The 20177-nt window shown below is 52.0% G+C and overlaps 1 protein-coding gene across 2 annotated transcripts in view; it reads left to right on the top strand.

Moving 5' to 3' along the window:
• Nucleotides 1–20177, top strand: part of Per2 (period circadian regulator 2) — a 750618-nt gene that overhangs the window by 703894 nt on the left and 26547 nt on the right. Inside the window, exons 1-6 of one of the 2 annotated variants that reach the window (XM_031368431.1) lie at nucleotides 1933–2103; nucleotides 10666–10905; nucleotides 11665–11730; nucleotides 12744–12898; nucleotides 16234–16355; nucleotides 17128–17329. In XM_031368431.1, coding sequence (XP_031224291.1) covers nucleotides 10685–10905; nucleotides 11665–11730; nucleotides 12744–12898; nucleotides 16234–16355; nucleotides 17128–17329 — 766 coding nt within the window. In that variant the 5' untranslated portion in view covers nucleotides 1933–2103; nucleotides 10666–10684. Of the gene's footprint in view, nucleotides 1–1932; nucleotides 2104–10665; nucleotides 10906–11664; nucleotides 11731–12743; nucleotides 12899–16233; nucleotides 16356–17127; nucleotides 17330–20177 lie in introns of those variants that run through there. The other variant, XM_031368432.1, reaches the window with a different exon arrangement.

Here is a 20177-nt window from a genome sequence, read left to right as displayed (position 1 = left end):
AAAAGAAGGGAAGGAGGAAGAGGAGGAAGAGAAAGATTTATTTTTACATTTCTCTCCAACTTCAGGTGTTAACAAAAAATTGTGGAGTATATGAAAGTTTCCACAAAAGTAGAATCCAACCGAGTGAGATTCCAAAGAGTTCTAGAGTCCCCACAGAATTGAGTTTCCAAAAGAATTGATTTCTATGTCTTTCTAGAAGATTGACTGGTGGAAATAGAAAAGGCTAAATTTAGGGAGAAACCATGACATTACATGGAAGGCCAAATGTGGAGCAAGACAAGAAAAAGCTGAACATGAAGGAGACTCTGCCAGGTGCATGAGCTGTGTACTCGTTTCCAGAACAATGCAGCCACCATTGACGTCAATGTAAGGGAGGAAACAAAAGGCTCTTTGGGTGTGTGCAGGGTGCAGCTCGGCCCAGCTCTGCTCAGTGTTTGTGTGTGTTGGGGAGGGTGGTGAGGTGTCAGTGTCAGAGGAACCAGAGGTGCTGCCCTGCCCCCTGCAGTGTGAGTCAACATCTGGCTTCCCCTGGACTCCTTTGGAAAGGGCTGCTGAAATGAACTTAGTCTCTGGCCCCATCTGCCTCTGAGGAATTGCATGCCTGTCCTGCCAGGCAGACAGAAAGAAGTGGCTCCCACACAGGAATTCTTGAATGTGGGTTAGCTGGCTGTGTACACCAGCAGCTCAGCTTGTTCGCAGACTCCTGTTGATAATGTCTGCCTTCTTTCCATTCCTGGTTCCTAGGACACCCCAGGGGCAGATTCAGAGTAGTGGATGCTACTAGGCTTCAAGTTCCTGGGTAATGACAAGTGACCTTTTTACCCTTCAAAGACATGACAACCTTGCCTTCCCCATCAGAGCCTGCACTTTTAGAGCCTTTAAGTTGTTCTATGTCAGACAGGTAAGTCTTGGGCCTCAAACCAGATCCAGGGAAAGTCCCACCCCCTCCTTTGACCCTTTGGACAAGAGCCTGAATGCTTAGTAGGCTTCCAGACAGGGCTCTTGAAAGAACAAATAGCTTCAACCAAGTTTCCACAAGGGCAGGGCTGTCCTATTCCACTTCAGAAAAGCCCTGCTGTTCCAGATGCATACCATCTACCCATCCTCAAGTACCCCGCCTCCATAGATCCTGTAAGGTTAATAAACTACGCCACCGCATTTAGTTAAGCTTCCCTTTAGAACGCCAGTCTTTATTTTCTCCCCATGCGATTGAGGGCAGGAAGAAATCACTTCTTTCCTTTGTGTGTGTCTCTCTCTCTGCACGGCAATCATGACCTTATTTCCTGAATCAACACTAACTAGCAACACACGGTTTCAAAAACAAGAAAGACTATGTGGGAGCGATGTGCTCTGGCCCATCTGGGACCACCGTCAGCCTGGGGTCCTGTCCTGAGGTCAACTACGCTGTCCTGGGTAGGTGCGCAGCAGCAGATCCAGAGGGGCCGCCCTATCTGTCCTCGGGCGCCTCGCCATGAATGAATGAGAGAGGAAATGAATGAACTGGGCTGCGTGAGCCAAAGGTGTCGGGCACAGAGCTTTCTCCGTCCTTCGGATTGCCGAGGCTGGTCACGTCACCGCAGGTGGTAGGCCGGTGGCCTGGGACTCCGCCGGCCGTGAGTTGCGCAGCGGCCAAGAACCGTTCCCCCCGCGCCGTAGTGGTACGCGCCACTCTGGGCCGCACGAGCGGGCCACCGCCGTGCCAGGTGAATGGAAGTCTCGCAGGCCGGAAATGGACGAGCCTACTCGCCCGGGCGCGGGGGGGCGCAAGAGCGCGCAGCGTCTTCATTGAGGAACCGGGGCGGCGAACATGGAGTTCCATGTGCGTCTTATGTAAAGAGAGCGACGGGCGTCTCCACCAATTGACACTCGGAACTCTCAGGTTCCGCCCCTCCGGTATGCAAATGAGGCGGCGCCCCCACCAATGGCGCGCTCAGGGGCGGGCTCAGCGCGCGCGGTCACGTTTTCCACTATGTGACAGCGGAGGGCGACGCGGCGGCAGCGGCGCTACAGGGACTTAGCGGCTCCGGGCGGCTGCGGCGCAGGCCGAGCGCACCAAGTGACGGGCCGAGCCAGGGACAGACGCGCGGTGGACGCGGCGAAGCGGTGAGTGGCGCGGCGCTGGGCGGTGGCGCGGCGCTGGGCGGTGGCGCCGACCCGGACGGCCGTGGTCGTCTTACGTAACAGGCGGTTCGGACAGCTGGAGCTGGGGTCCTGAGCCAGGAGTTGTGGAGTGTGCAAACGGCTGCAACTCGGCCGAATGTAGATGGGACTGCGCGGTGACCCGCTTCCAGGCACACACTGCTACCCGCATTTCTCAGGTTAGGCACTGAGGTCGGGGAGATTAATTAGGGATCTTGTCCGAGGACGCAAAGACGTAGAGTGATCACCACCCCAGACTGAGCGCGCCGACTCCCATGGTGATGTCCAGGGAAGCCAGGGTCAGTGCAGACTGTCCCTAGGATGGATCCAGAGGGTCCCCTGAGGAGCTGGCTTCCTGCTATGAGTCCAGAGAGTCAAGTCTGGCCCTGGAGAAGGACCTCTCGAAGGCGCTGATTCCCAGCGGTGGAAAAGGGGTTAAACAGAAAAAAAAAAATACCCAGTGCCAAGCCATACCTGCCCCTCCCTGCCCCCATGTCAGGGAGACCACTTTGTCCACCCACTCTGATTTCCATGGCATCCTCCATGCCAGTTTTTCCTGTCTCCAGATGGACTGGGCGTGTGTCAGGGGAGGGGGAGAGGTCCACTTTTGAGCTGGAGCTCTCACGTCATCCTTTGGGACATACCTTGGCGGCCAAGCACAGACATGGACCAAGAGGTGGGCGGTGGCCTGCTTCTTCTGCAGGAGCCCTGGTTGCCAGGGTTTCAGTAACGTATACACAAGGAACCAGTTTGGAAAGCTGATTCATACAGAACAAGGGAGCCAGAAGCTCCCTGGAAATCATCCAGGGTAACCCCTAGCTCGAAGAGGCACAGACACAGGCTGGCAGGCTATACCACTGTAAAAACCAGGCCTGGCAGTCTCGGGATCTGTTTCTCCTTGGTCCACATGCTTACTTACCAGAGAGACAAGCCTGAAGAGGACATGTTCACTCTGCCTTACTCTCTGGAGTCGAGGTCGGATTTGTCTGATAAGAGAACCAGAGTCTGTCTGCCTCGAGTCTTTAACTGAAAAATCGGGTTTTTTAGGTACAGAGAGAACCACTTTTTGTGCGTTGTTGGAATCTAACAAAGCCAGGGACTCTCTTATTTTAGTGGTAGCTGTACAGTGTGCCTGCATGGAATGGCACTGTGGGTGGCTGCAGTTATCTGTCACTGTCATCTTGGTGTGATTCATTGGTACATAACTGGTGCAGCTCAGGGTTTCTGTGGAGGCTGGAGAGCTGAGTAACTGGGGAGCCCTGCATCAGCCAGCTGGCAGCTACTGGGTACCTCGGCTTACCCTGGGCCTCAGTTTCCTCATCAGAGACAGTCTCTGAGATCTGGCTCCGTTCACGTCTGGAGTTCTGTGTGTCCGTGGACCTTTTTCTCAGACACCTGCCTAAGACGGTGAGATGTTTCTGAAGCCCTGCTGGTGTCACCTAACATCCCTGTGTGAGACATATCTTCTGTGCTTAAATGAACTGGGAGAGGTTCCTGTTATTTATACAGCTTCTCTCTCAAACTCCGAACCTTCTGGAAAACCCTGGGAGGTATGGGGGCCTATTGTCATGGTATAATTTCATCCAGTCTCGGTGGACCATCATCAGCTCCAGGTCTGGGAAGCTGGCGGATGACCAGATAGCACGGAGAAAGAGAAAAAGAGCCTCACTGGATATCGACATGACTGTATTAAGTGACTAGAAACACATAGCCCACAGCCCTGCGGAGCCCTCTTCACCCAGTGGGAAGCTGCTTACCACCAGACTCCTGGGAGAGCAAGCAGGTGCAGAGAGCCTCTGCTGGCCTGTTCCCAAGCCATGGTATGGTACTTCCCACTGGGGACCCGGCCCTCACGGGAAGTCTTTTGCTCATGGGATATGATCATAACAAACCAGTCACTGTAGGCAACTCTAGAGTCTAGAGCAAGATAGAAGCAGGGTGAGAGGCCACATGATCAACTTTAAAAAAAAAAAATTTAATTCTTTTTGTGTGTATATGTATCGTGTGCGTGGAGAGGCCAGAGGGCAAGTTGAAGGACTTAGTGCTGGGGCTCAGGCTCAAGTTGTCCCGTCTCGGCAGCAGGTATCTTTGTCCTCTGAGCCATCTCACCAGCCCTCACATAATTATCTTGACCCAGTGGGCTTTGTGAAAAACCGGGACCTGTTCCCTGCAACACCCGGTCAAGTAGGATCAGCTCAGGTCCTCGATGACAAAGGCCTGGGCTTCCTAGACCCCACCAACATTCAAGCAGCTCTCTGCCACCTCAGCCAACCACCAGGGGCTGTCACCGAGGCACACCAGTAATTGCAGCTCGGTACCCCAACATAGGTAAGGACTGACGAGCCCGTGGGGGAGTCCTAGTGAGACTGTGCCCCGCCCCCATGCCTCCTTCTCCTCCTTATTTGGACAGCCCTGGCCACATTTTCCTCCGTTACCCAACCGTCACCATGGAGAGCGTGGCTGTTTATTTAACAGGACAAACATTTTCTTCGGATTGCAGCAGGCAGGCCCCAGGGAGTTGGCTCCTACCAGGAAGTAGAAAACATGTTATAATATTTGAGGTTGTAAAATACCATGGGGCTTGCAGACTCGAGGTACAGACTGTCGAGGCCCCTGTTATATAAAGTTGGAAAACAGTCAGGAGTTTGCTGGGTTGTGATTAGCCGGGCGTAGGCTGTTCTTGCCGGCTGGTCAGAGGGTTCAGGGACGCGTACCAAATTGAGATCTTAGGATGTATGCGTCTTTATACTTTTCTCTTAAGGGAGCAGATTCCTTACTGATTTTACTTTCCTTCAGAAAATATTCACTTCCCTCTTAAGCAGGAGGTAGTGAAGGGTGAAAGGCCCTTATGTCTGACCCTGGTTGGCAGTGGAAGCTGGAGCCTCGTCAGGCTGTGCTGCTGCCATTCCTGCTCCTGTTTTGTCATTGTGGTTTGCTGGTTTGTTTTCTTTTCTTTCTTTTTTTAACCATTTCTTATGGAATGTGTAGCTAGCTGCAGAAGCTGAGAGAGCAATCCTGTGAAGTCTCAGCAGCCAGCCTGGGGTTCCCTCCCCCACCCCAGATTCATGATCTCATCACCCAGGGCACTTTTCCTCTGTCTGGCTGGGGAGAGTGAACATGGCCGAGTGACCGGGTCAACAACCACCGCTTAACTCCTGCCCTCAGGCTGGCTACTGTCCATGGGAGAGGCTAGTGGATGGATATGGGAGGGTGTGTGGGCTCAGGCCAAGAGGATCTCAGCCAAGTTCCCCCGCTCCCTCCCAGACCCCTTCCTGAGACTGTACCCTCTTTCCCAGGGGCTCCTGCCCACCCATCAGAGCTGGGCCCGAGTGCTGGACCGTAAGAACAGGAGACAAAGTCTGCCCAGACCAGCAACTGTTTCTGCCAACTTGGCAAACTGATGTCAGTCCATTAGAGCTACGTGTGCTGAGTAGTACATTCTCTGGAATAATGAGGTTTTCGGTGACAGCTTAGTTTGTTGCCTTACATTTCTACCTTGTCGGCCTGACTCTCTCCGTGAAAAAGTTTATCTTCCTCTCCAAGGTAACCAACCTGTAGGCATCAGTGACCTTGTTCACATAGATGCTAAGGGATTGGAATTGCTGGGCACAAACAAGGAGTCCCAGGATTTGAGCCTATAACAGAATATCTAGGTTACACCGGGGTGGGGTTGTGTAGAATGGGGTGTGCATTTTAGTCCTTTTCGTGTAAGCCAGAGGTACTATCAGCTGGCTCCGCAGTGAACTCCCCATCCCGCCGGCCCCCCAAGTTCTGTGTGACCTGTCTGTTTCCCTGACGTGATTTAGCCCTCAGATTGAAAGCTTGTATTTGTCTGTCCTTTATTGGAGTCCAGATAGATCAGACCGTTTAATCTTCCCAAGTGCCAATAAGAGGGAGGGACAGTTTTTATACCCGTCATAAAGGTGAGGAAACATGGCACACAGGCTAAGGGACTTGTCAAGATCTCATAGCCAAGAAGCGGTGGTATATGGTAGAATGTGTGGCTCACACTGCTACCCCAGCAGCTTCATAGCCTAACGCAAAAAGATGGCTATTCATCTGCCTGCATAGAGGGGATGGATGTGGTCTAGGGTATTAGGGGTCAAGAGTGATCAAATCCTGGGGCTTCAGGAGAACTGGGTGGCCATGTGGAACTGGAGTCAACCCAAGGGAACTCAGGTGACAAGTCTGTATCAAGTGTGCTATGCACCGAGGGCCCTCTGCACCTTATCCCCCACTCTACCAGTCACCTAGCCCACCCACTCCTTTACATCTGCTAGGAATTTTTCATATCCTATGCGTTCTAGTTCCTTGTTGGTCATCCACGTTCTAGAAAGCGAGCCTGGGAGAGCAGGATACCACCTGTTCTCTAGGCCTGCTAGAAGGCCACCCTAGGGATCCCCGGCACAGTGTCTGCAGGTGTACCCCCGTGGTTTTAGTGTTTAGGACTCCCCCTATGACACTTTCCTAGTGGGCGCACAGAACTGCTGCAGTGTCCCAGGCTCTACTATCCCAGCCCTTCCAGTGGGTGCACAGAACTCTTTGGTAAGTAGTGCTGGGCTCTACTGGCCTGCTTCTTCCAGCCGGTACACAGTCATCCGTGGTGCCGAGTCCCAGGCAATGCTACTCTGTCCCACACCCACCCTCACCCCTCCTACCACCTGTCTCCTGTAGGTACACAGTGCTCTTCAGTGCAGAGTCTCAGGCATGTGCCTTCCATAGCGTGTGCTATGCCCTGGGAGTCCAGCAGGAGACACTCAAAACTCCTGCCCTCTAGAGGGGAAACACCATCCTGACACAACCCCCACAGAGAGAGGATACTCGTTCTCCCGGTATCTGAGGAGAGAGCTGTGGGCCCAGAGAGAACCGCAGCATGAAGTCTTTGGAGTGAGACTGTATACAGAGGCTAGACTGAGGGGTGGGTAGATAGAGATGGGCCTAGGGACAGCTAGACCTCAAAGAACCTTCAGTCTCTCTTTTAGACAAAGTCTGTCCTCTGATCACAGGCCTAGTATAAGTGGCATCCATTCACCAGAGTCGCTTGTCCTACTGTGTTGACTGTGGGGGGCGGGGGGAGGTTGGAGGTGGAGGCAGTAGCTCAGTTTGGAAGTTGAGGCTGGCGTCTATCCAGAATGTTCACATTATACAGGTATCATACAGAGACACCCCACCCCCTACCTACAGCACTGCTTGAGTTCTGTTGCTCCACAGACTAAGCGCTCACGACTTGTGTGGGGGGTTTGACATTTCTGGGTCTCAGTTCCTAGAAAGAGGAAAGGTCACACATGCTCTTTTCAGAGAATCTCCGCGGTGACATTCGTAAGCTCTCGAGGCCATCAGTCCTTCACCTTACCATCGTCATACAATGGGTCCTGCTAATGTTCAGTGACCAGTGGACGAGACTTCCTCCTTTGCGTGTCTGAGTGTCCCTCCATCAGTTCCTGTATCCCTGTGGGAAGGCCCCTCAGTGAAGCCTCTGCTTCAGCGCTCTCCTAAAGTCTCCTTTCTTCTATTTTTCCATGAATTAGGCACAACCTCAAAACTGCTTTTGTAAAAAAAAAAAAAAGAAAGAAAGAAAAGAAAAAATGGCCAGAACTTGCACATTTTCCTCTGCCTTCAGCTGGGGCAATCCCTGCATTTAGGCCTCCTGTGACTCGGGATGCTGACAAACTCCATCTGGCTGTAACACAGCAAGCAGGCCCCTGTCTGGGTGGCTTCCTCTTCCTTACAGAACTGGGGTACACAGTGCCTCCTGGGCCCCTACCTGGCACCCCCTTCCTACTTTGTAGGTCACATGTTCGGTTTTCTTTGACAGATGCCGATACCTCTTTCTTTACTCTTGAAAACCTGATATTAACCGGGCGTCTAGATTTGTAGTGCGTGGTACCCGGGGTCTATATAGAGTGGCAGATTCAAGCCTTCCTGTCTCAGTGTTCTGAGGCTTTTTTATTTTCTTTCCTGGATAAAAACGGCCACTTCCCATTGGCCTTTCTTCCTCCTAGGTGATATCACCTTCTTAGACAGCTGTGGTGTGCATACCTGCAATCTCTGCAATTCCAGCCCACGGCAAGCTGAGGCAGGAGGATTACAAGTTCAAGACTGTTCTGAGCCACATAGAAAGACTTTATTTTTACCAAAAACAGTAACAACAACAAAAAGGTACTTTCTCAGGCATCCCCCATGACCAACTTCTTGACCGATCTGTGTCTGGTTTTTTTTTTTTTTTTTTGGTTCTGATGACATGATTTTGTCTTGGCCTGTGGCATTATCTCAGTTTTCGTCGCTTGTCTCATCAAACCTATCTCCTGTAGACTTTCTGTGTGTGAGGAGGAGTAGGTACCATCTGCCCATCCATCTAGGGTTGGTCTTCCCCCACTGCTGATGGCGGTGCTTCCTGGAGCCTTCTCAAAAGCCCCACTTTGGCTTTTGTCTGTTAATTTTGTGGACAAACAAGGTCTCATCCCTCATGACAAGGAGCATGTTCCCAGAAACAACATGGGCTAGCTCCCATCTCCCTGGAGTGAATGCCACAGTGGGTAAGACCCAGGGAGGTCCTGAGTTACTGGGACCCTGTTGGGCCTGATGATACCATCACCAGGGTTTTGAATGGATGTGTGATCTGCTTTGTTTCCTGCTTATATGGCCACTTTCTTGGTGTGGGCCTCAAACTGTTCTGCCCCACAGTCTGTCTGCTAGCATCTTCCCAATGGTTATTGGGAAAACGTCCCACTGTGGCACAAGTGGGGGAGATCCGTAGTGCTTGGTCCTCTTTGTTAGGGCCTGGAGCAGCTGGACAGGGTGTGAGACCCCAGTGCCTCTCCTGGTACACTATTGCTCCCATCAAGGCTATCCCCGGATTAGTGGCAAGCAGTTGGGACCCTGGGAGCTTTCCTGGGTTGCAGAAAAACCACACTGTTTCTCCAGCAGTTTAAAATCCTTTCACGTGAATTGGGGAAGGAATGGGGTGTGGGTGTCTAGAAAGCATCCCTGTCCTTGTCCACCCTTGGAAGGGTGAGCACATGCTATAGACAGGAAATGCCCCGGTAGGACAAAGCAGCACAGAGAAGCCTCTAAGCTTAGCATGGATACAGGACCCCACAAGAGCATCCTGGGTCAGACAAGCGTGGAGCTGCCTGTTACCCGACCTTATGCAGCCCTGGGTGAGTGTCCTGCCCCACCAGTGCATCTGCAGCATGGAATCCTGCATGCAGCGCACCTGGTGATTGTGATGTAACTCGGGCTGTGTGTGTTGTGTGTGTTGGTCTTCCATTGACAACTAGCGTTTTCCTGACTGCAAGGAACTCCGTGGGAGTATTGTACCTTTTAGGACACTCTCAGAGAACCTACTGCTGCTACTTGGCCTCCCAGCAAGGGCTAGCAAGTCCCCCGTCCTCTGACTTCCTCATGTGCTTGGCAGAATAGAGGTCGGGAGGAGAGAGCAGCCAGGCATTTCTTCCTCAGCCTGCAGTGGTCCTGGTTTCCTTAGCTTCTCCTTCCCTTCCACCTGGGGTGGTGGTAAACTTCCTTTCCCAGCCCCAGTACGGAGCCCTTAACTGCTTTTAGCTATTTGCACAAATTTAATGTGACCTGGCCCAGCTTAAGTGACATCTGCTTCCTTCCAGGGTCCTGCTAGAAATATTATCTCTGGCCCTCTCTTTTTCTCCCAGTGACATCTAACTGTCTCTTATCCTTGAGCTGCGGCCTCCTGTCTGATGATATACCCACCCTTCCCACTCACTAAGTCTGTGACTCTTCGTGGGGTTCAGATTTCTATGGAAGCTGTCTTCATGGTGGGATTTTAGCCCCTTCTGCCCACCTGTCCCTAAGCACACAAGTTGAAGTTTCTATTTAGTGTGGCCATGGGATCCGGCCAGATGTAAACCAAGTCATAGCCATGCTGCTTAGGCGGTTCAGTGGTCCCTGACTGCTCAGGGTAAGCTTGAGGATTCTCCTTCACCTTATGCCAGTGCCAGGCTCCCTCAGTGCTGGAGCCCCTAACACCTGGAGCATTCCATGGCATTGCGCTGGACCTGCTTCATGGAGACCTCTTCCCCGCCTCCCCCTCCCCCCAGCATTACCTCTTCAGGAGGCCCTGCTGCCCCCAGCTTCTCTGTAGCACATGCTACGCTGTGATGGAGTTGTTTCTGGACCCCGCTGCTTAACGTCACCTGTGGAGATAATAGGATAAAGATTCTCAGGCCCTGTTTACCATTTAGCATGACTGTATTTCCCCACTATCATGTAGGATGACTGTCTGTGCCCTTGTCTGTTCTACTGACAAGGCTGTCAGCACCTCCATAGCACAGCCAAGGCTCTCAGTCCAGCTGCCCTCCTGATCCAGGGCCAGCAGGAGCTTCAGGAATCAGGAACACAAACATAGCAGCCAATGGCAGCCATGCTACTGCTGATACTGGGAATCTAACGGAGGGCCTCGCACATACAAGGCGAGTGCTTTACTATGGATCTCTATCCCCAGCCTCATTGGCGCCTTTTAACACTTGCCCAACCACCTTCTCTTTCCACCAGTTTCATTCCAGAGCCCGACATGAATGGATATGTGGACTTCTCCCCAAGTCCCACTAGCCCCACCAAGGAGCCAGGGGCGTCTCAGCCGACCCAGGCTGTGCTCCAGGAAGATGTGGACATGAGCAGTGGCTCCAGCGGAAACGAGAACTGCTCCACGGGACGGGACTCTCAGGGAAGTGACTGTGACGACAATGGGAAGGAGCTGCGGATGTTAGTGGAATCTTCCAACACTCACTCCAGGTGGGTCAGCCTCAGACCCGGCCCTCACACGCAGGACACCGGTGGCTTCCTCCATAGCTTGTTGCCTGTCTTCAAGCAGCAAGTTACCAGGACTTGCAGGATGGCAGCACTTCTTAATCCTGTCGATGATATTTATTGAACTCTGTCCTCTCAAATAATGATACCACATCATCTTCCCATTTTTGTATCTGATGCCACTTAACAGACAGTCCCATAAGATCTTGGAGGAGTCTGTTCATACACATACAGTCAGTCACAGAATATTCCTTATGCATTTCTGTCTCTCAGTGCTCAAGTCTCCCAATATCTGAAGATCTTATGTTTCAGTTTTAACATGATTTTTTCCTTTTTTTTTTTTTTAATTTTAACTTTAGTGTATATGGGTGTTTTCTCTGTGTATTTTGGTGTACCACTTGCAAGCTTGGTGACCATAGAGGACAGAAGAGGGCATTGGATCCCCTGGAACTGTGAGTTACAGATGGGTGTAAGCAGCCATGTGGGTGCTGGGAATCGAACCTGGGTCCTCTGAAAGCGCTCTTCACCACTGAGCTGATTCTCTAGCTCTGACTTTGATTTTGAGGGGAGCCATGGAAGCCACATTACCAGTCTCAGGCATGCCAGGCAAGTTCTTTATCCAAAAGCTACCACCTAGCATACTGTAATATTCTCTTAAAAATCTCTGGTGTGATGTCCCTAATCATTTTTCTCGGCTGGTTGGGGGAAGAGGCATGTAAAGATCTGATCTCTCTTCTCTTGCAGCCCTGATGATGCTTTCAGACTCATGATGACAGAGGCGGAGCACAACCCCTCCATGAGCGGCAGCAGGTGAGACCCACCACAGACAGCCCCCACCTCAGTCAGGCTCTTTCAGGGAGGTAGGACCCACCCTACCTCCCACCTCATGCCCTTTCAGGGATGTAGAGCCCACAACCACAGCTCCTACCTCATGCTCTTTCAACATGCTGCAGGACTTCCTCTCAGGCCGTGTTTGGAAGTCATGTGATTCCTCCCCCCGACCCCCAGCTCTGAGAAATCTGTTGGTTTGAGCAGCCGGTTAGTGTGACTGGTGGCAACTGCCTCTCACTCCGACACCAGCACTGTACTTCTGAGCCTTGGTTATTCTTGGGGGACCTGGCTTCCTCTAGGACAGCTCCCCGCTAGACAGCTTTGCCTCAGCACTGTGTATTCAGCAGGAACCTTCTCACCTCTTTGCAACAAATTATCTGTGCATCCATGGACATTTCCTTATCAGTTTTCGGGACAAAGTCCGCTCTCCCAGGCATGTGGGCACTTGGCCATTGAAGCCTCAGAGACCTGAGCCATCATTCTTTGGATAGCTTCTCCTTGACACAAGCCATTTACATCAGCAATTCTTGTCTTCCGCTACTCCATCTCCTCTGCGGGATTCCTTCTTAAGAGTCCCCTTTGCTCTGTCTATTTTCCTGACCCAAGCTCATGACTGCAGGAGCTCTTTCTTTGTCCTTCATACTGTCCTTGTCCCTTTGCCTGGGCTAGGGTAGGAACAACCGCATGGGTAAAGCCTACACTACTGTATCATGGGTTGACCAACAGCCCTCCTAAATGTGGCCCCGCCTGCCCCCCAGGATAAGGATCTAGTTGGAAGGCTCCTCTCTCTGGGTGAGAACAGGGATTCTTATCAGTCTGTGTTCTCCTGGAAGGAATCATTGGCTTCCATGTCTATAGACCTCATTAGTAACCTCCATGGAGAAGGTGCTGGCCACACAGTGAGGGAGGCCAGGGGTGCTGGGTGTCCCTGCCCCCACCACTCTTTTCAGAAGGCTCACGTCTGATTGCCGCCCCCCTTTTCAATTCCACAGTAGTGAGCAGTCTGCCAAAGCTGATGCACACAAAGAACTGATAAGGACCCTGAGGGAGCTGAAGGTCCACCTCCCTGCAGACAAGAAGGCCAAGGGCAAGGCCAGTACGCTAGCCACCCTGAAATATGCCCTGCGGAGTGTGAAGCAGGTGAAGGGTATGTGGACTTTGCATGTCTGTTCAAACCCATAGAAACAAGGTTTTGGTTGGTTGGTTAGTTGGTTGGTTTTTCTAGCTTTTTGCATGCGCGTGTGCGTGCATGTGTGTACACATGTGCATGTGTGTGTGTGTGTGTGTGTGTGTGTGTGTTTGCGCATGTATGATAGGTGGCATGTGTGTCATGCATGTAAGCAGAAGTCAGAGGACAACCTTGTGGAGTCAGGGTTATCTTCTTCCAGAGAGTGAACGTGGGTCTCCAGGCTTGCACAACAAAGCCCTTACCCTCTGAGCCATCTTGCCAGCCCCAGCAACACATCTTATATGTCCCAAACTATCTTCCAAATAATCCCAGCTTTCACAGACTCACCCCTAAATGGCAGAAAGCAGCAAGAAAGATCTGATGGTGCTCAAGTTGTTGGAGAACCATGGTTCATTGCAGGTTTCTATTGAACCAGGACTTTTAGAGGCAAAACCAAAAATAGGCAGAAAACCAGGGGACGGGAGAACTTCTAGATCCTTTTGCCTCCACCTTTTAAATGCTAGGTTTACAGGTGTGCACTACCATATCTGGTTTTATGTGCTGTTGGGGGTCTAACTTAAGGCTTCATGCCTGATGGGCAAACACTCTATCAACTGAGCTAAATTCCAGGTACTGTATGTATGTATGTATGTATGAATATACATATGTTCATGTGTGTGTACCTGAACATATGTATATGCACCAAATGTTTGCAGTACCAGTGGCAGCCAGAAGAGAGCACCAAATCCTGTGAAACTGGAATTACAACCATGTGCATGCCAGGAATAGAACCCTGGTCCTCTTAGCCCCTGCATCATCTCTCCAGCCTGCTCATCCGGGCACTTCTTAATTCATGAACTCAACTCAAATGACTCATCTCCTGTTGATTTAAAACTGTTTACCCACGGGTTGGAGAGATAGCTCAGTGGTTAAGAGCACTGACTGCTCTTCCGAAGGTCCTGAGTTCAAATCCCAGCAACCACATGGTGGCTCACAACCATCCGTAATGAGATCTGATGCCCTTTTCTGGTGCGTCTGAAGACAGCTACAATGTACTTACATTAGATAAATAAATAAATATTTTAAAAAAAAAATGTTTGCCCACGAAACGTTCTCTGCCCTGGTGGTTATTTCAACTAAGAAGGAAGGCGAGGGGGCACGCAGCAACACCACCCATCACTCAAGTTCCATCACAGGACAGCCCTCACCGTCATGCGTGCGCAATCAGGGGCAACTCTCTCCATCAAGAGGCCTGCTGCTGATTGTGTGTTCGGTCTCTTAGAAGACTATTGCGGAGCATTCGAACTGGCCCGTGAGGTAGAAGACTGGGGCTACAGAGAAAGAACCTGGAAAAGAACTTGGGCGCTTTCCTGTTGAGGGAGGCAGTGGTCTCTGGCACCCCCAGCAGACTCAGTCCTCCTTCGTTGCTCCTGCTCAGCATCTGCACAGATCAGCTCCCCTCATCTCCTGGCTCCCAGGCAGGTGCTGTTGCTCTTGACTCCCAGACAAGAAGGGGACACTGCCCAAGCAGAAAGCAGCTAATCCATCTCCCAGGTTCAGCCTAAGTCCCCTGGATAGATCATTCCAGGATGGTCTAGCTGTAAGCATTGGCAGGAAGGCATGTTTAGTCAGTCACTAGGCACAGGGGCGTGAGCCCTGGCTCAGCATGCTGAGTATTTAGTCCATTTTCTTTTCAGCCACTGGTGGTAGGAGATGTCCCTAGCTGTGTGCTGGGACTTGCAGTGAACGGGTAGAGGCGAGCATCCCACTGGGGCAGGAAAGACAGGTGCCGTGGGCAGGTGATACAGAAAGCACGACTCCCTCTACCACGTTACCCATGTGTGGCACTTGTGTGAACACCACCCCACTGCATGACCGTGCCTTTGATCACAGTCACACACATGTGCTGAGGGCTGAGTACTGCGTGTTACAAATACACACGGAAGCAGACAAAGCCAAAAGGCTGCGACCTGGGCAGCGTGGGCCTTGCTGTCAGCATTGCTGGCAGTCTTGAAGCCACCAAGTATGCAGGCCAGGCTGTGGCCAGTAGTCTAGGGATGAGCCTGCCCTTCAGACAGTCTCCTATTGCTGAGAATCTGCACAGCTTTCTGTTGGTAGTAGTAGACAGGTTGCTGGTATTGATCTTGGGTCCTTGGAACCACCTATAGAAGTATTATTCTCCTGAGTCCTGGTCTCTGTACATGTGTAGACACTCTCTTCAGCCTGAAACCTCTGTGGGCTCCTCCCTAAACTGCTGTCCATTCTGGAAGATTGATGTGGTCTAAGCCGTGCTGTCTGCTAGCCAGTGCTGCTAAAGCTTAAGGTGTTTGGGAACCTGGTGATTTAGGACCAGACTCCTCAGTGGGGGGGGGCAGGGGAGGATGGCGATGGCTCTGTGCCTAAGGAAGACCCTGCTCTCTGGAAAGAACAGCTACATGAATCAGTCTGACCTGGAGGCAGCTCACTCTCAGGGGACTGCTGGTTTGCATGCTTGGTGCTTGGCCACAGTAATAACTCCGGAACGTGGGAGTTCTGCCAAATCAAGAATGTTCCTAAGCTTTCCAGCAGAGAGCATGCTCAGAAACTCACCAGTCTGTGAAGGTGGAGAGATCAACATCAGATAAGACCTAGCCACGAGTCCAAAGACCTCATCACCATGCTGCAGGGACACATGCTTGGCTGGATCCCAAGGTCAAACTCCAGGACACAGCCACCCTAGGTTCTGTCTACCTAAGGGCATGTGGAGCTCTAGAGGCAGGATAGACTACATCGATTCTGTGTGGGGGGAGAGCAGCTGTGGCCTGAGCCCCCCTTCCCCTCCCCGTCCCCCAGATTTCACCCAATACGAACTCAGATCAGCAGCCATAGTGTTTGTAGACACTGCTCACAGCTCTTTCTTTCCAATGTGGCTTCTGGTACATGCTCCTCTGTCAAGCAGTTGATTCTGCCTGCATGGAAGTTTCTAAAGGGACCACCCCAGGCAGGGGTGCTTCTGTGGAGTCTAAGTGTGACTCTTGGGGTCACATCACACTTGAGGGACCTATGCACCCTGTGACTTAAAGTAATATATTTATGAGTTTTAAAAATTCCTAACAAAGGCCTGGCGTGTCAGAGAAAGTCTCCAGTCTGCTCTTGAGTGCTGGCCACTCATGAGCTATGCATCCATCCTCTGGATTTCCTTCCCCCCCCCTCAAAATTCTAGCTCATCCCATTGGTTCCTTTGAGAAAAATGGAGCCCCCCCTACAGGGGCCGGCAACAGTGTGCTGTCATGTGGGCGTCATCCGCTGAACATGGGTGTTCCCTTCTCTTACAGCGAATGAGGAGTACTACCAGCTGCTAATGTCCAGTGAGAGCCAGCCGTGCAGCGTGGACGTGCCTTCCTACACCGTGGAGCAGGTTGAGGGCATTACCTCTGAGTACATTGTGAAGAACGCGGTGAGTGTTTCGACAGGGCACGAGTTCTCCCTCAGGTAAAGGCAGCTGCTCCACTGTCAGGAGGCGGCTCTCTGAATAAACTCACTCACGAAGCTGGTGATTCCTGTGTTGAAGTCTATGTCTCCAGCCGACTCTGACTCATAGCTCCCAGTACCAGAGAAACCCATCTGGGATAGAACTCGATGCTCCTGCTTTTTTTGTAGCCTCAGGATGAAGAGACGGGTTTAGTAACCGCCTGTCTGTCCAGGCTTCATGGTAATAAAGTTTGACTCCAAAGCCCTGATTTCTAAATATCATGTAAAGGTCTGGGAGAGGAGAGACCCTATCCCCTGGATTCCCAACTAGAACAGACAGCAACCTGTGACGATCCAGCGCATACAAGAACGGTGCTGAATTTGCTCAGCCTTGCTCTTTGAGCCTCCCGACCTCTTTCTGCTTAGCAGCTCCCTCCAAGGGGGCTGGCCTATGCTCAGAAGGGCAGGCCGCCCCAAGAACCTGAAAGAGACCAGCTGGCAATGATCCCTTGGCCAGGCCAGAGGGGCACAGGCTGGCCTAATGTGCCATTCCTGATAGTGTTGCATTGTATTTTTGCATTAGAACAGGAAAATCAGGTTGGACAGGATTGATTGGGGAGGTCCAGATGCAACCTGGCCCTCCTGTCGGCATGTTGGCGTGTTGGTGGGTCGGTGTGTCGGGATGCCCCTACGAGCCTTAGTGACTATCTCATGGTCCATAGTGACTGTAATCACCCGATCATGCTCTCCATTTCCAGGATATGTTTGCTGCAGCTGTGTCCCTGGTTTCCGGGAAGACCCTGTACATCTCTAACCAAGTGGCCTCCATCTTTCGCTGTAAGAAGGACGCCTTCAGCGACGCCAAGTTTGTGGAGTTCCTGGCTCCTCACGACGTCAGCGTGTTTCACAGCTACACCACCCCTTACAAGCTTCCACCCTGGAATGTGTGCAGCGGCTTAGGTGAGGTTCCGGTGGCAGCGTCTTTTCCCCTCTGAGTCGGAGTGTGGAGGAGGCTAGTGGCAAGGGCAGGGGCTGAGAGCTGGCTTCCCTTCCCTATGTCGGAATGACCCACGGAGCTCTTCTGAACTGCCAGCCACTGATCTGTCCAGGGCAAGAGGCAAACAGTTGTTTGTCTCTAGAGTAAATAGCCTCTTTGTAAGCTTCAGAGCGTCTTGGAAATTAGGCATTTTAGAAACGGAGTTATTTAGAGGAGGAATCTTGACATAACTCCCCCTGCAGGGAGCTGGGGTGCATCCTGTGAAGCAGGGGAATGTTCTGGTGAACAAGTAGCTGCCTGCAGGCAGCAGTTACTCCCCTCAGGGCCTTAGCTGCCCTAACGTTCAGGGGTGACATTTGTCAGGGTGACTTTCCAGGGAACTTTGTCTTGGCTGGAGGCAGGATCCTACGCATAGGTTATAAAGCTCTTTGGGCTTGCCTGGTGCTTTCCCCACTCACTAGCAAGTATGTACGCTGGCTTTAGGCTCCACCTATGTCCAGGCTTCTCACCCTTGCCCTTTCTATCTGGCAGCTGGGACACTCTGTGTCTTTTCTCTGTAGAGCCGCTTTTGCCATTCTCCTTGCGCCCTCCCAGTCTCCCCCAAACCCCAGTAAGTCGGCTGTAGTCTAAGTATGGCTTGTCCTCTCCAAAACTCGAGCTGGAATTTGCTGGTGTCGCAGTCCTGAGGTGGGACCTTGAGGCAATGAGGTCCTGGGGAGAGATTGATGCCTTGCTCCTGGACAAGACTTCCGTGTCAGGACTCAGCTGTAAAGCAAGGCTGTCCCTTCAGCATGTGTCCTTCACACCGTTTCCTGACATGATTTGAAGCAGGACGTAGCACCGCTCTCTAGGAGCACGGCGGATCCTTGCCCTGTGCTCTGACTCAGCCTCCAAAGCCACGAGCTACGTTAACCCATGCTGAGTCAGCCCATGACAGCTTGGTGCAACAACAGAAAATGGACTGAAGCAGTTCTGCCGAGAGCTGAGCGCTGCTCGGTGGTCCCTGAAAAGGCGGAGAACAGACTAGGAACTAGGAAATTGGGAGCAGCCGAACTGTTTCAAAATGAAAACCAGAAAAGGCCCAAGTGTTGAGGTTCAGTTCTGGTGTTGAAGGGCAGAGGAGGACAGGAGAACTGGGGAAAGCTTGAAGCTTTTCTCATTTGCATAAATAGTTGTGACCAGCATGCTGATGGAAGTGTGGGAGGGACTAGCCACAGTCTGGCTACATGTAGAGTGGCATGCAGGGATGCAGTCAACCAGGTTGCTGAAGGATTCTGTGGATGGGAGAAAAATAGCAATGAAGACCTCCTCACCACAGGGAAAGACCTGAAGGCAGGTCGGAGATCTTCAGGGATGCCTCTGATCTCCACATCCAGGCATAGCTCTTGCCAGCCCTCGATGTGGCCCCCATGCTGCAGACCCAACCCCCACATTCTCCATCGGATGTAAGATAAGCCTTGCCAGAGTGTTCCTGTGGGGCTGTTTCTGCAGGCAGGAAGGTGAGGCGTTTTTTCCTCTGCCCCAGGAGCAGAGCTGCCCCAGAGAATAGCACCAAGACTGTGCCAGCCAGTGCTGTCAAGGGCTGCCACCCTGGGAAGTCGAGCCACCAAAGGCAACGCCACACATCCCAGCAAAACCACAGCAAACTAACAGCCAAAGCTGGACTGAGCCCAGCAAGCTGTGGCGCAGAGCTACTTGCTGCTTTGGGTATCAAGCCTTACCCGTGTGCACCACGTGTGTAGCAGGCCCTGGGGTAACAGGATGATCCCCCAGCTTTGGAACAAGGCTGCTAGGACCTAGTCTCAGCCTTTCATGAGGCCTACTGTCCCTTCCTTCTGGCCAGTCTTCCTCTGGAGCAGCATGCCTATCCCTCATCCTGTGGCCTTGGAGCAAGATGATTGGTTTGAGCTCACAGTTGGACTTTGGATTTTCCGGTCGGCACTGGAGAGACTATGGGACGGATTTGATTATAGTTATGAGAAGAGCGTGAGCTATGGCAAGCCAGAAGGGCCACCTGTGGGCTGCTCTCCTCTCAAACTCATGCTGAACTCTGGTCACTTGTGGAATGTGATGGTCTTGAAGGGGGTGGCCAAGTCACGCAGAGGGATTGGCAGATGTGCTTTTGTTCTCTTGGGACTGGATTACTGTGACCGTTAAGTACCTCCACACTGGCAGCCCCTCTCTCCTGCCCTTTGGCTACAGGCCTCTTGTGGTTGAACTCTGCAGTTCTTCATTGTATTGTGCCAGCTTCCTCTGAAGACTCTGACTCTAGATGAGCTCCAGGGCATCCAGGGTCACAGCACTGCCCCTGATGGAGGGCTAAGGAGGAGCTAGCCTCCACCACTACTGACGAGGGTAGCCAGCAAGAGTTCGTTAGTGCCTGCCACCAATGGCTGATGATCATAGCACATCATGGGCTTTGGCTGCTCAGAGCTGAAGACTGTAGCTTCCCAGAGCAGAGGACCAGGGATTGAGCCAGGATTGCTCTGGGCTTGTCACTGGGAGCGATCTGCCATCCTGTCTATGGCTGGCAGATCATTGATCTCTTTTTACACAATGGTTTCTCATTGCTCGCCACTACCACCAGTGGCTCTGGCCAGCTCGAGGACATCTCCCATTGACAAGTCCCCTCTCCCCCTCCCCCATTCCCGTTTTATAGCGTCAGAGATGGACACTGCCTTTGTGTCCCTCACCAGCTCAACAGCCGTACCCCTTCAGTGTGATACACAATCTTGTTTGAGGATTTCCTCAGAAGGGGGTTGTCCACTTTCTCCCTAAACCCTGAGACTGTTAAAAAAAAAAAAAAAAAGT

Source organism: Mastomys coucha, unplaced genomic scaffold, assembly GCF_008632895.1.
Source record: "Mastomys coucha isolate ucsf_1 unplaced genomic scaffold, UCSF_Mcou_1 pScaffold14, whole genome shotgun sequence".
Taxonomy (NCBI): domain Eukaryota; kingdom Metazoa; phylum Chordata; class Mammalia; order Rodentia; family Muridae; genus Mastomys; species Mastomys coucha.
The sequence above is the reverse complement of the archived record's forward strand: the minus strand, read 5'-3'. Positions and strand labels throughout refer to the sequence as shown.